The following is a 13,241-nucleotide window of genomic DNA, read 5'->3' on the forward strand; positions in this document are numbered from 1 at the left end:
CGTGTACTAAAAATAAATTTACCACAAGTAAATGTTCTTTTATTAACTTGTATTGGTTTGTTATCATCAAAATTAGCTGGTGAAACCTTGGACCTAACATTTGTTACGCAAGATAACCAAATGATATTTAGCTAAATAATTTAAGATTCCATATAAATATTTATTTTATTTCACATTTCAAAAAAGAAAAAAAAAGCATAAAATTTGTAATGAAACAGGATAAGAAAATAAATATTTGGTGGTGAGGTGGCATGCCACATGACATCCACCTCATTAAATGTTAGGCTACATCAGATTTTAAAAGCCCACGGTGGAAACCGTTAAATAGAAGGGTATATTTATTAAATTTCTTAACGGGAGAGGTATATTTGACCCCATAGTATGACGGAAGGGGTATATTTGACCCTATAGCAGCGTTTTGGACAGCGAAAGGCGACAAGGCCTTGACTCGCCATGCGGCGAGGCGATCGTCTTTTGAATGTAAGGTGACAATTAATACAAAAAAATTAAAATAATATATAAATGATCAAAATTTCAATAACACTAATATATTAGAAAATATTTCAAGTTAAGAATTAAAAATAGATAGTAGATAGATACTAAAAGTCTAGAACTTGAATGATCCAACAATCCAATATCCATAAAACAAGCAATACTAAAACTTTGAAGTTTATTCTTCTTCAAGATTTGCATAATCTTCAATTCCAATATGTATTTCATTATATTGCCCCTCATCTTCTTTCTCTTCTAATTCTTCATCAACTAGGGCCGGAGTCTGGCTTGAACTTATCGCTTTTCCCTTGTCAAGTGACCTTGACCTTGACTTTCTCCTAAGACCATAGACATTATCATCATCAACTCTAGTTGCCATATCAACAGTACCCCAATTAAGATTACCTTCCTCGTACACTAGTTTATCTTCTTGATCTTCGGGGCCAATAAGTGACCATTCATTAGCATCTTTAATATTTTCCAATATAATAGGATCAATGGTACCGTGAATATCATAGCGACGTGCCAATGTTCTATTGTACTTAACGTACACTAGATCATTGAGACGCGATAGCTCAAGCCTATTTCTCTTCTTGGAATGAATCTGTACATAATAAAGTAGTTACTAATTAGATTCTAATAATAATTGCTTCAATATAGATGATAGAAAGTTGAATATAATAACTCATTCTCACATGTTCAAAGACACTCCAGTTTCGCTCACATCCAGATGCACTATAAGTTAAACTCAGAATTCTTATGGCAAACCTTTGCAAATTTGGAGTTCCGTTGCCAAATAGAGACCACCACTCAACTATAGAAAAAAATTGAAGGTTAACACGTATAAAAAAGTCAATAACTTAAGTAAAGCACTAAAGCTATAATAAAGATAACTAAACCAATTCACTAACCCGGTGACCTTGTGTCTTTGGCTCTAACAGCTTGACTAGAACCAAACAATCCATCCACACTCTTGTACTTAGCAAGCCCAGCAAGTAGTAAATCTTGTGTGGAAAGATCGGGGACCATCGTCTCAATACAAGTGTAGTAACTCTCCCACACTTTAGCAATTTTCTCTTCACTCATAGTCGATTTAAAGTACAATCCCGAATTCAAAACATACCAGGTGGAGTGCAAAGGTCGCTTGAGTTGGTCAGTCCACCTTGAATCAATTATTTCGAGGACTTTCTCATAATGCCTCGAAACTCCATCAAACCCCAGTTGAATAGTTTCCTTCGCCTTATCCATTGCTTCAAGCATATAGCCTATTGCCCATTGGGGGTCTTTTTTCCCCATCCACCAAGCGATGGAACGAGACCAAAGGACCGCAAACTTTAAGAGCTTTGACTACATCATTCCAAAAGTATGCAGAATAAAGAATGGTCGAAACTTCTTTCCCCAAAACTTGTTACTAGAACTCCATTCATTGGAGATGATCAAGCTTCTTAAGTTCTTCCTTTGTTTGTACATAGCCTCCAAAGTCAAAAAGGCCGTTGCGAATCTTGTCTTGGCTGGTTTTACCTAATTTTTCTCATTGGTGAATTTTCTCATCAAGTTCAACAACAACGGCCTTTGACTTATGTAAGAAACCAACCACCTTTGTGGCCTTCTTAAAAACTGTAAAAGACATTATATCAACTATTAGCTTAATAAATAGTCAGACTTTAGTAATAACTTAAAAAAAAGAGGTGTTAAGTATTACCTGAGGCATATGGATTAATCTTGAATATGTCTTGCAACATCAAAATGATGCAATGGACAGCACATGGAGTCCAGTAGATATGTGGATACACAACCCTCATAAGCTCCCCTGCTTTTACATTCTCACTGGCATTATCAATTACAACTTGTACAACATTTTCCAGTCCAATATCCTCAATTGCTTCTCAAGCAAGCTGAACATCTTAGCGCCAGTGGTGGACTCATTGCTAGCATCAATAGAATCAAGAAAATTGCTCCCTATCGGACAATTGACCAAAATATTAATATCATTTTTCCATTACGAGTTGTCCATTTATCCATCATAATGGAACAACCATACTTTTGCCATTAAACCTTATGCTTCTTAACAAGTTCATCAACTTTCTTCACTTCCTTCTTTAATTGAGTAACTCTAACTTCATGATAGGTAGGTGGCTCCATTCCCGGGCAATGTTGTCTTACCGCTTCTAAGAAGTTAGTAAATGAATCATAATTGACACAATTGAATGGGAGGCCTACATCACACATCCATACCGCGAAAGCATTTACCGCCCGCTTCCTTAAGATCTATTTTGTGGCATTAATTCCTCCTCATCCTCCTATTCCCGCCTTTTCAAAGTCAGTGTTATGTTGTGGCTTTTGTAGATAAAATTTATCAATAGGACTTTTCGTCAGATGTGCCGAGGATGATACACTAGCACTCGAAGACATTTTTTGATATTTGGAGGGAGGCATCATTTCCTCATGTTCATTCATATATCATCATCATCAACAATATTATATGATGGCATATATCTTTGATTCTTTGGATTTGTCGCGACTTTGCTATCAACAAATGCCTTTACTTCATCCTTAATGTTTGCCGGACAAGTTTGACATATCTTGACATTTTATTTTCACCTATCAAGTGTTGGTTGAATCGAGTAATACCACCATTAATAGTACGTCGACAAAAATTGCATATCACCGCATCTTTTGATGGTCCTTGTGTACCATAATTCCATCCTATGTACCTTTGTTTGTTACTAGTAGATTGAGACTCCATTGAAATTGGAATAACTGTTAATGATCAAGTCATTTAATTAGTATATTACTATCATACTATGTTAATTCTATATAAGTTATTAAAAAAAAAAATTTACATACTGGTTACTGTTACAGTAACAGTGTAAGTCTGTAAGACAAGTTCACTGTTACAGAATACAGTGGAAGAAAAAGAGAAGAAGAAGAGAAAAAAAGGAAGAAAAAAAAAACAGCACCAAATTACAAGTCCAATCGTTGGATTAAGAAGAAGAAAAAAAAAATAGAAATCATTGCTTATCGGAGTAGCGGGAGTCGCCAGAATACGTCGCCGGTCGCCGGAATCGAACTTGTGAGATCAATGGTATCAGTCGCAGTCACCAATGAGTAAGTTGGTAGAACCAAAATGGGTAAATAAGCCCTAAAATTAGCTTATATACCTAAAACCCTAATTTTTTTAAAAAATAATTAAAAGGCGACGTCATTGTCGCCTCGCCTCGCCATTTCGCCTTTCTCGCAAAGGCGTCGCCTTTTGATTTTCGCAATGCCACGACGTGAAGAGGCGACCAGGCCTCACTTCGCCATTCGCCATTGGCGACGTGGCGAGCACCTGTTGCAACACTGCCCTAGTATGAATAGGGGTAAACTTAACCAATTAAGTAAAGTAGAGGGGTATTTTGACCCTTTTCCCTATATTTTAAGTGTACCGTTTGTCCCCTTTTATGTGACATACTTTTCTTTTTAGTTCGTCACAAAATTAATGTCACGGTACTATAACAACAACAAACCTAGTGTATTCCCACCTAGTGGGGTCTGGGGGGTAAGATGTACGCAGTCCATACCTCTACCTTTGAAGAAGTAGAAAGGTTGTTTCCGATAGACCCCCGGCTCAAGACACAAGATACCACACTAACACATAGTAAAGCACAGCACAAGATTACATAACATAAATACGGCACCCATAAGTAATATAAAACAGAGGAAAGTACACAGATTCATAATAAAACATGGAACACGGACTCTTAACAAGAATAAACCCCCACCAAGCAATTCCCTACACTAGCGACTCAAACTGGCCCTAGTCCTCTGCCCTAATTCGCGTCCTCCAGACCTTCCTATCTAGGGTCATGTCCTCGGTGAGCTGTAACTGCTCCATGTCCCGCCTAATCACCTCACCCCAGTACTTCTTCGGCCTACCCCTACCCCGCCTAAAACCATCCAACGCTAGCCTCTCGCACCTACGGACCGGGGCATCCATGCCCCTCCTCTTCACGTGTCCGAACCATCTCAATCGGGCTTCCCGCATCTTGCACTCCACTGGAATCACACCAACCTTCTCCCGGATGGTCTCATTTCGAACTCTATCCCCTCTAGTCAGCCCACACATCCAGCGCAACATCCGCATTTCTGCCACCCTCATTTTTTGGATGTGGGAGTTCTTAACTGGCCAACACTCCGCTCCATACAACATGGCCGGATGGACTACCGCCCTGTAGAATTTGCCTTTAAGCTTAGGCGGCACCTTCTTATCACACAGCACCCCCGACGCGAGCTTCCACTTCATCCATCCCGCCCCAATACGGTGCGAGACATCCTCGTCAATCTCACCGTTACTCTGGATCACGGACCCGAGATTCTTGAAACTCTCCCTCTTACCTACCTCCTGTGATTCCAGCTTCACTACTACCTCATTCTCCCGCCTCACGTCATTAAACTTGCATTCCACATACTTTGTCTTGCTTCTGCTCACCCTGAATCCTTTAGACTCAAGGGTTTGCCTCCACACCTCTAATTTGTCACTCATACCCCCTCGAGTCTCATCTATCAGAACTACATCATCTGCAAAAAGCATACACCACGGCACCTCTCCTTGAATACGCCGCGTCAACACATCCATCACCAATGCAAACAAAAAGGGACTAAGAGTAGATCCCTGATGCAACCCTGTCCGGACAGTGAAATGCTCTGAGTCTCCTCCCGCCGTCATCACCTTAGTTTTCGCTCCATCATACATATCCTTGATTGCTCTGATATATGCCAGCGGTACTCCACTCACCTCCAAGCATCTCCAAAGCACCTCCCTGGGGACTTTGTCTTAGGCCTTCTCCAGGTCGATAAACACCATGTGCAGGTCCTTCTTCCTCTCCCTATAATTAGAGACAATTCAACTTTTAAATTCCCCTTTAACCTTAATGAAATAATTTACAACCACATAAATATCTAAGGATTCCCTTTTTTTTTAAGGCCAGAAGTTAAAAAATTCTTCCTTTTTTTTCTTAAACACCGTGCCAAGTCAAGCGGTGCCACATAAAATGGGACGGAGGGAGTAGTATAATATTCAACAAAATGACATTTTACTTTTCTGCTTTAGCTGATAAACTATACGTGGTTTTTTCAGTTTGAAAATATTGTTTATCTTTTGACTAAGAAATCCAATTGTTATCATGTACTCCAGTACTGCTCTAGTTACTTTCTCTTCAGTTTGACAGTAGTTTTAGCAAGAACCAAGATGAGGATACCTCCTCTATATACAACTTTAGTCTTCATTGAAAAATTCTGATAATTTCAATCCTTGGAACCATCAGGTATAAATGTGCCAAGCAAGTTTACAGGGATTGTACTATGCTTTTAACCTCGACATATTCATTGGCTGAGAATTTGTTCACTGGCAGTTATTATTAACCTTTAACATAATTATTGGTCAGGAATTTGATCACTGGCAGTTAATTAATATTAAGGAATGCTTTCACTTGTCTGGACTAAACTTTCATTAATCTCATCTAGGTTGCATCCTTCTTGTTATATCTATCCGATGTTGAAGAAGGTGGGGAAACTGTCTTCCCTTTTGAGGTGAGATCAAGTTTTCCTCTCTTTCTCGGTGTCTTTCTAGCCATCGCTACCTTTCTTGTCTGTCTCTCTTGTAAAATGGTCCTTTATGGTTTATCTACAGAGCGGACAGAACATGGATAGTAAGTACGATTTCAGCAAGTGTATAGGTTTGAAAGTGAAGCCACACAGAGGGGATGGACTTCTATTCTACTCACTATTTCTAAATGGTACAATTGATCCGGTGAGTTATTCTAGTGCATTCATTATCACCAATTTCTTGTTCGTTGTGATTTTTTTGGGTATAAGAATCAATAATATATAGACAGGAGTAATATGTTGGTTAACAAATTTGTTTCAAGCAGCTGATCTGCAATAGGTTAGCTGGACAACAAGGCAAACTACGTACTATCTGTTGCTTCTAGATTAGAGATCTGTCAGACTGTCACGATAAATCCCAGATTAAAAGTTGTGATTCTTGCAGAGTGGTTTAAGTGTGAGGAAAAGCTATTTGATAAACCGCCGAGTTGCCCAAAAACATGTTTAAGATTAAGCTCTAATTGATGATGTGGCTTAAACATGGTTTACTAATCATAATATTGTGATTTTATGAAGATGCCCTCTTATAGAAAAAGAGGAAAAGTTATACAATCAGACCACTAGCGTGGAAACTGGGTGGAGATTATAGTATGTTGTTGCTTCATGATTGTTTTCATTTTCTAATGCTGATGTGGCAGTTCACTTGATGCAATTAGAACATGCTCGTCAGTTCTTATACTACTTCCAGGTGCCCAGTAAATGTAAATCATAAACCATGAATTACCAAAGAAGGAAATGACCAACATAATGTAATGCATAATTTCATTTTGATATTCATGTTTGTTTGAATTCTAATGCAGACCTCAATTCACGGTAGCTGTCCAGTAATCAGAGGAGAAAAATGGGTGGCCACCAAGTGGATCAGGAATATAGAACAGGACGAGTAAATGCCTCTACATTATAGTGTTATTCCTTAGGTGGTTGTGGTAATTTAACCGGAGTGGAAGAAAACAGTTTTGGAGTACATAGATTAGTATAATAAGAATTTATTTTATCCTTGCCAGTTCTTCATTTTACTTTTTTTTTTTTCCTTTTCCTTTTCGTTACCCCATCCCACCGCTCAATAGCGGGAAGACGAGACTATTGAGTGCTTAATCGATGGACTATTCTAGAGTGAGTATGTCACGATCCGAATTAGGGTCTGACCGTGATGGGTATCTCAAGTTCATCAGGGATTGGAGACCAACCCTTTGCACCTAACCAAACAACATAATATCCCTCAATGGTCGGATGAATTTCTAACATATAACAAGATAATACAAAATAAGATTTAAAGAATGAAGAGTATGTCTATAGTCGGTAACCACCGATCGGCCAAAACGACTGACTGACATCACCCAAGTCCACAGTAATCCAACAAGCCTTCTAACAAAAGAATCAAAAATCAGTCTTGATTGGACATGTTCCCGACTCTGACAGATGATAGTGACAATGATAATGGAACTCTCAATTCTAGTGTATGATAAGAACGGATGAAATGTCTAAGTCTTTCGGAGAATGGAAGTTCACCACTTCACCACGGTGAATCGACGAACCGAGCCGATCTGCCTAACTCTGCGCAGGAAAAGTAGACTTGCTTTCGGACCTTGCATCGCGTGGGGATATAATGTTCGGAGACGGTTAGTGGTGTGAACACTAGCATGGAACTCAGGGATAAGCGAGTAAAATAATGTCATACTCAATACTTCAAAATCAGTAAAAATTCAATACACATGATCTGATACAAATACATAAATATACATTATGTGGTGGGATAGGGAACAAGGCTTAATATGCACTTCAAAACTTTTAGCCTGGATTGTGTAGCTCAACCATCATAACATAAGAAGGCACCCACGGGCTATATAGACCCTAGGGGTGGCAATGGTGCGGGTGCGGTGCAGTTTTTTTCTAAACTCGCAAATTTTAAAACCGCATCGTCCCGCACCACATCGCCTTTAAACCAGCATAAATCTGCCCCACACTCGTACCCGTGCATACCCGCACTGCATCGCCCCACATTTTGCTTTTTTTTTTTTGAAAAATTTATAACTCCACTGAAAATCATAATATTTTTAATATTAGAAAATAGTAACAACCAATTTCTATTATATCACTTTTCACTAAGATTATCAGAAAAGTATCACGTGTACAAGTAATGATCAAATATCAAATTTTCATTAAGATGAATAAAGAAATTTAATAAGTTATAAAATTATTTATTTGTAGTGTTATACATGTATGTTGTTTTAAGTATCATAAAATTTTAAGTAAAGAATACAAATAATTTTAGGTAGATTTACGAGAATAATACTAATTTTTAACCTTTTTTTAGTTTAAATCTGCATATACCCGCCCTGCACCATTTTTAAAAATTACTTAAACCCGCCCCACATCCATATAGTCTAAAACCCGCACCGCCCTATATAGTCTAACACCCGCACTGCCCTGCACTGCTCCATTGCCATCCCTAATGGGCCCAGCTCTCTCCCAGTTGGTAGGACCGAGTGCGAGTGGCCGCACGAACCAGAGGGTATATATATGCACTACAGGGGACTTGAACCTCTCGGCAGATCAAGGTGACACAAGCACCGAATCATGTAATATAATATGGGAGACTAGAACTTCCTAATCATATGATAATAATGAGGAGGACTCAAACCACCCGATCATATAGACCCCCGTGTCCTCAACCACGATTTTCAGTAAAGATCCCTTGGGACCTTCACTTTCACAACTCAGCTACATAACTCTCATTAAAGTCCAATTAAAACAGTTATCACACATTCCATTCATTGAACCAAGATACACATTTAGGCATACATTGTTAGTATCATCATACCAACTACACTTGCAAGGTAACATCAACATGCCAAACAATTTTCAGCACTTGGGGGAACTCACAATCCCCTTTTGGTTCAGTTTACAATCGTTATGCTTTAATAAACTTTTCACATCAAGCAATAGTTCAAAAGAAGTTCAATGTACATATTTTACATATTCAAAATCAATTCCACAATAGGGGTTGAGGTCAGGTCATAACCACTTCAAAAGTCACAAGTTCAGGGAAATCACAATCCCTTAGTTTATTCACCATTTTCATGCATCAATTGATTTTAAAACCACCATTAAAACATAACCCATGCAGGGACAAACATAAAACATTACATAAACAACAATTATACAAAAATTCTCAACCCATGTTTTCAAAACCAACCTCAATACCATATGAACAACACATTAAAACTTATGCTTTTAGAAAATTAATAATTAGGGAAGAGTAACATGCATGAATTATCCAAGTTTATGGAAAGAAGTCAACCTTTGAGCCCTTGGACGACCTACTTCTTGAAAACCCTAAGTATGATTGCTCGGGAGAATTTAAGAGAGCTTTGAAAGTATTTGGCTAAAATCTGAATGAGAAACAAGCCCTCTTAAGATCTTTATGAACGTGGGGTTTTAATTGAGTGAGAAGAAAATTGTCCAAAGTGCCCTCAATTTAAAAACTAAAATTTAGTCGTTTGTGACTACGGGTCACTATATGACTCGTATAGACTCATAACGACCTATCACTACAAGTCGTAGCCCAGAAAATCTCCAAGACACATAATCTGTTGACCCTACGACTCGACTAATATGACTCGAGTCCAGTCGTAGTCAACCGAGTAACCATTTGGGGTATACACTGGACACCCTATGATTTACACCCAATAACTCATAACGAGTCCTTACGACTCATAGCGAGCCACTCGTTCTCAAAGCAGAATTCAGCCACATGAGTCCTTACGACTCATAGTGATCCACTCATTCTAAAAGCAGAATTCAGCCACACACTTACTGATTTGGTTACGATTGGGTCCCTAGGACTCGTCAAGACTCCCTACGACTCGTTAGGGGAGTCTTAGTCAGGACAGTGAAGATAAAATTTCAGAAATTTCCAAGGACCGAAATTCGGGGTGTTACATACTCCCCCCTTAGGATCATTTGTCCTCGAATGACAAGACAAGACATTTATTAGCATGATTTGACTCCATACACAACCACACTTACCTTTAACAAAGACAAAAAACAAAGATACCAAGGAAATTACAATTTTCTTTAACAAAGTCAGAAAATAAAATGTTAAGAAATACACATACCTCAAGCACGATTATTTAAAACAGGGAACAAGAACGGATACTTAGACTTCATGTCCTCCTTGGCTTCCCAAATAACTTCCTCAACCTTTTGGTTTCTCCAAAAAATCTTTACCGACGCCATGTCCTTCGTCCGCAATCGATGGACTTGCCGATCCAGAATCTCAACTGAGTTTTCCTTATAAGACAAGAAATGCAAAATATCCACCTCCTCTAAAGGAAAAATCATCGAAGGATCATCCACACACTTTCTCAACATAAAAAAATGAAACACCGGATGAATGGAGCTCAAACTAAAAGGCAACTCCAATTCATATGCAACATTACCAACCCTCTTCAAAATCAAGTACGGACCAACATAACATGGATTGAGTTTTCCCTTTCTACCAAACCACATCACTCTCTTTATGGGAGACGCCTTCAAGAACACGCAATCACCAACACTGAACTCCAACTTCATTCACATCACATTTGCGTAGGACTTTAGGTGGCCTTAAGTCTATCCCGAATAACCTTCACCTTATCCATGGCTTGGTGAACCAAATCAAGGCCAAATAACTTATTTTCACCAACCTAAAAACACCTAATAGGAGACCTACACCTCCTACCGTACAAGGCCTCAAACGGAGCCATACCAATACTAGAGTGATAATTTTTGTTGTAGGAAAATTCTATGAGAGGCAAGTGGTCAACCCAACTACCACCAAAGTAAAAAATACAAGCCCAAAACATATCTTCCAATGCCTGAATTGTCCTTTCTGCTTGCCCACCCGTTTGTGGGTGGAAAGCGGTACTAAGGGTCACCTTAGTCCTTAAACCTCACTGGAATGAACTCCATAAGTGGGATGAGAACTGAGTACCCCAATTAGAAATGATGAAAACTGGAGTACCATGCAACTTTACAATCTTCTTAAGGAAATAACTTGCCATAATCCTCAGAAGAGAAATTAGTCCTCACTGACAAGAAATGAGCAGACTTAGTCATCCTATCCATGGTGACCCAAATCGAATCTAATTGCTGGCGAGACTGCAGAAGACCGGTAACAAAATCCATATTAATTATCTCTCATTTCCACACTGGTAGCTCTATCTCATGATTCAACCCACCGGGCCTCAAGTGCTCCACCTTTACTTGCTGACACAACATACACTTAGCCATAAAATTAACTACATCTTTCTTCATATTATTCCACCAATAAATCTCCTTAAGATCATGATACATTTTCATCAAACCAGGATGAATACTATAACGTGACTCATGAACTTCAACCAAAATTCTTCCTCGCAATTCATCGACATCAGAAACACATAATATGAGTTGGTATCTCAAGATACCATCACCACCAATCTCGAAAGCCATCACATTTTGCCTACCCACATCATTCTTGATTTACATCAAGATAGGGTCCAATACTTGCTTCTGTTTCACCTCTGCACCAAGAGATGACTTTGCTAGTTCTTGAACAATTATACCACCATCCTCGAAATCCAAGAGACAGACTCCAAGATTAGCTAAATGGTGAATATCCTTCACGGAATCTCGTTTCTCTTCGTCCACATGAGATAAGATTCCCATGAACAACCTGCTAAGAGCATCAGCAACCACGTTAGCTTTACTTGGATGATAGTGTCATAGTCCTTGAGCAATTCAATCCACTTCCTTTGCCTAAGATTTATCCCCTTCTGAGTGAACACGTATTGCAGGCTTTTATGATCAAAATAAATATCAACATGGACCCCATATAAATAATGCCGCCAGATATTCAATGCAAACACCACAACTAACAATTCTAAATCATAAGTCAGACAATTTTTCGTATGAACTTTCGACTATCTAGAAGCATACACGACCACCTTACCATGCCATATCAACGAACAACTCAGTCCTATCCGGGATGCATCATAATACACAACAAAACCATTAGTTCCTTCAGGTAGAGTCAAGATCGGAACCGAAGTCAACTTATCTTTTAGTTCCTCAAAACTACCCTCATAGGCATTGGACCAAGAATATTTCACCTTCTTCTGAGTCAACTTAGTCAATGGGGTAGTAATAGAAGAGAAACTTTACACAAACCTGCTATAATAACCGGCTAAACCCAAGAAGCTTCGAATGTCGGTTGGATTCGTGGGTCTAGGACACTTCTTAACGACCACAACCTTTTGTAGATCCATCATGATTCCTTCACTAGAAACAACATGTCCCAAATAAGTCACAACATTCAACCAAAACTCACACTTAGAGAATTTAGCGTACAACTGCTTCTTGTTAAGGGTCTGCAACATTATACGGAGTTGATCGACATGATCTGACTCGCTCTTTGAATACACTAAAATATCATAAATAAAGACAATTACAAACAAATTCAAGAACTGACGAAAACCCGATTCATAAAATCTATAAATGCTGTCGGGGCATTGGTCAAACCAAAGGACATTATCTGTAATGCCCCAAATTTTTTGGTCCTTGAAAATTTTTTGAAATTTTATCCTCACTGTCTTGAATATGACTCCCCTGAAGAGTTGTAGGGGGTCTTGACGGGTAGTAGGGACTCAGTCTCAACTTGATTAGAATAAGTGCCTTAGTATTCAGCTCTGAGTACGAGAGGCTCTCAACTAGTCGTCAAAACTTCTTACAGGTCGTAAGGTATCCAGAAAGTTTGGCCCTAGACACTGTCTTCGTTACGACTTGAGGCCATGAGTCGTAAAGACTCATTACGAGTCGTTATGTCGCAATCGTAGGGTGTTTAATGTGTCATCCCAAATTGTTGTTGTCTTGAGTATGAGAAGTGGTTAAGAGTCGTTAAGTGTGGTTACGAATTAGTGGTATGAATCATAGCCAGACCAATATAGGGCCTTGGTGGTTTTGTTTTGACTACGACTCCTTGTGATGAGTCATAATGTATCCTTACGAGTTGTTTGGTGACCCGTAATCACTGACGACTAATTTTAGCTTTTAATTTAAGGGAACTTTAGACAATCCCTCCT

The 13,241-nt window shown here is 38.8% G+C and overlaps 1 protein-coding gene across 14 annotated transcripts in view; it reads left to right on the forward strand.

Annotated features, from left to right (window-relative positions):
* Positions 1–13,241, forward strand: part of LOC107858632 (probable prolyl 4-hydroxylase 9) — a 39,628-nt gene that overhangs the window by 12,537 nt on the left and 13,850 nt on the right. For 7 of the 14 annotated variants that reach the window (XR_007052005.1, XM_016703367.2, XM_016703369.2 and 4 more), the window contains 3 exons: positions 5,998–6,063; positions 6,164–6,283; positions 6,939–7,141. Coding sequence is in view for 11 of the 14 variants with exons in the window: in XM_016703367.2 (XP_016558853.1) it covers positions 5,998–6,063; positions 6,164–6,283; positions 6,939–7,025 (273 nt within the window). In the remaining 3 variants the exon portion in view is untranslated. Of the gene's footprint in view, positions 1–5,997; positions 6,064–6,163; positions 6,284–6,404; positions 7,142–13,241 lie in introns of those variants that run through there. The other 7 variants (XR_007052007.1, XM_047406371.1, XM_016703368.2 and 4 more) reach the window with 2 other exon arrangements.

Source organism: Capsicum annuum, chromosome 2 (genome assembly GCF_002878395.1).
Source record: "Capsicum annuum cultivar UCD-10X-F1 chromosome 2, UCD10Xv1.1, whole genome shotgun sequence".
NCBI classification, from domain to species: domain Eukaryota; kingdom Viridiplantae; phylum Streptophyta; class Magnoliopsida; order Solanales; family Solanaceae; genus Capsicum; species Capsicum annuum.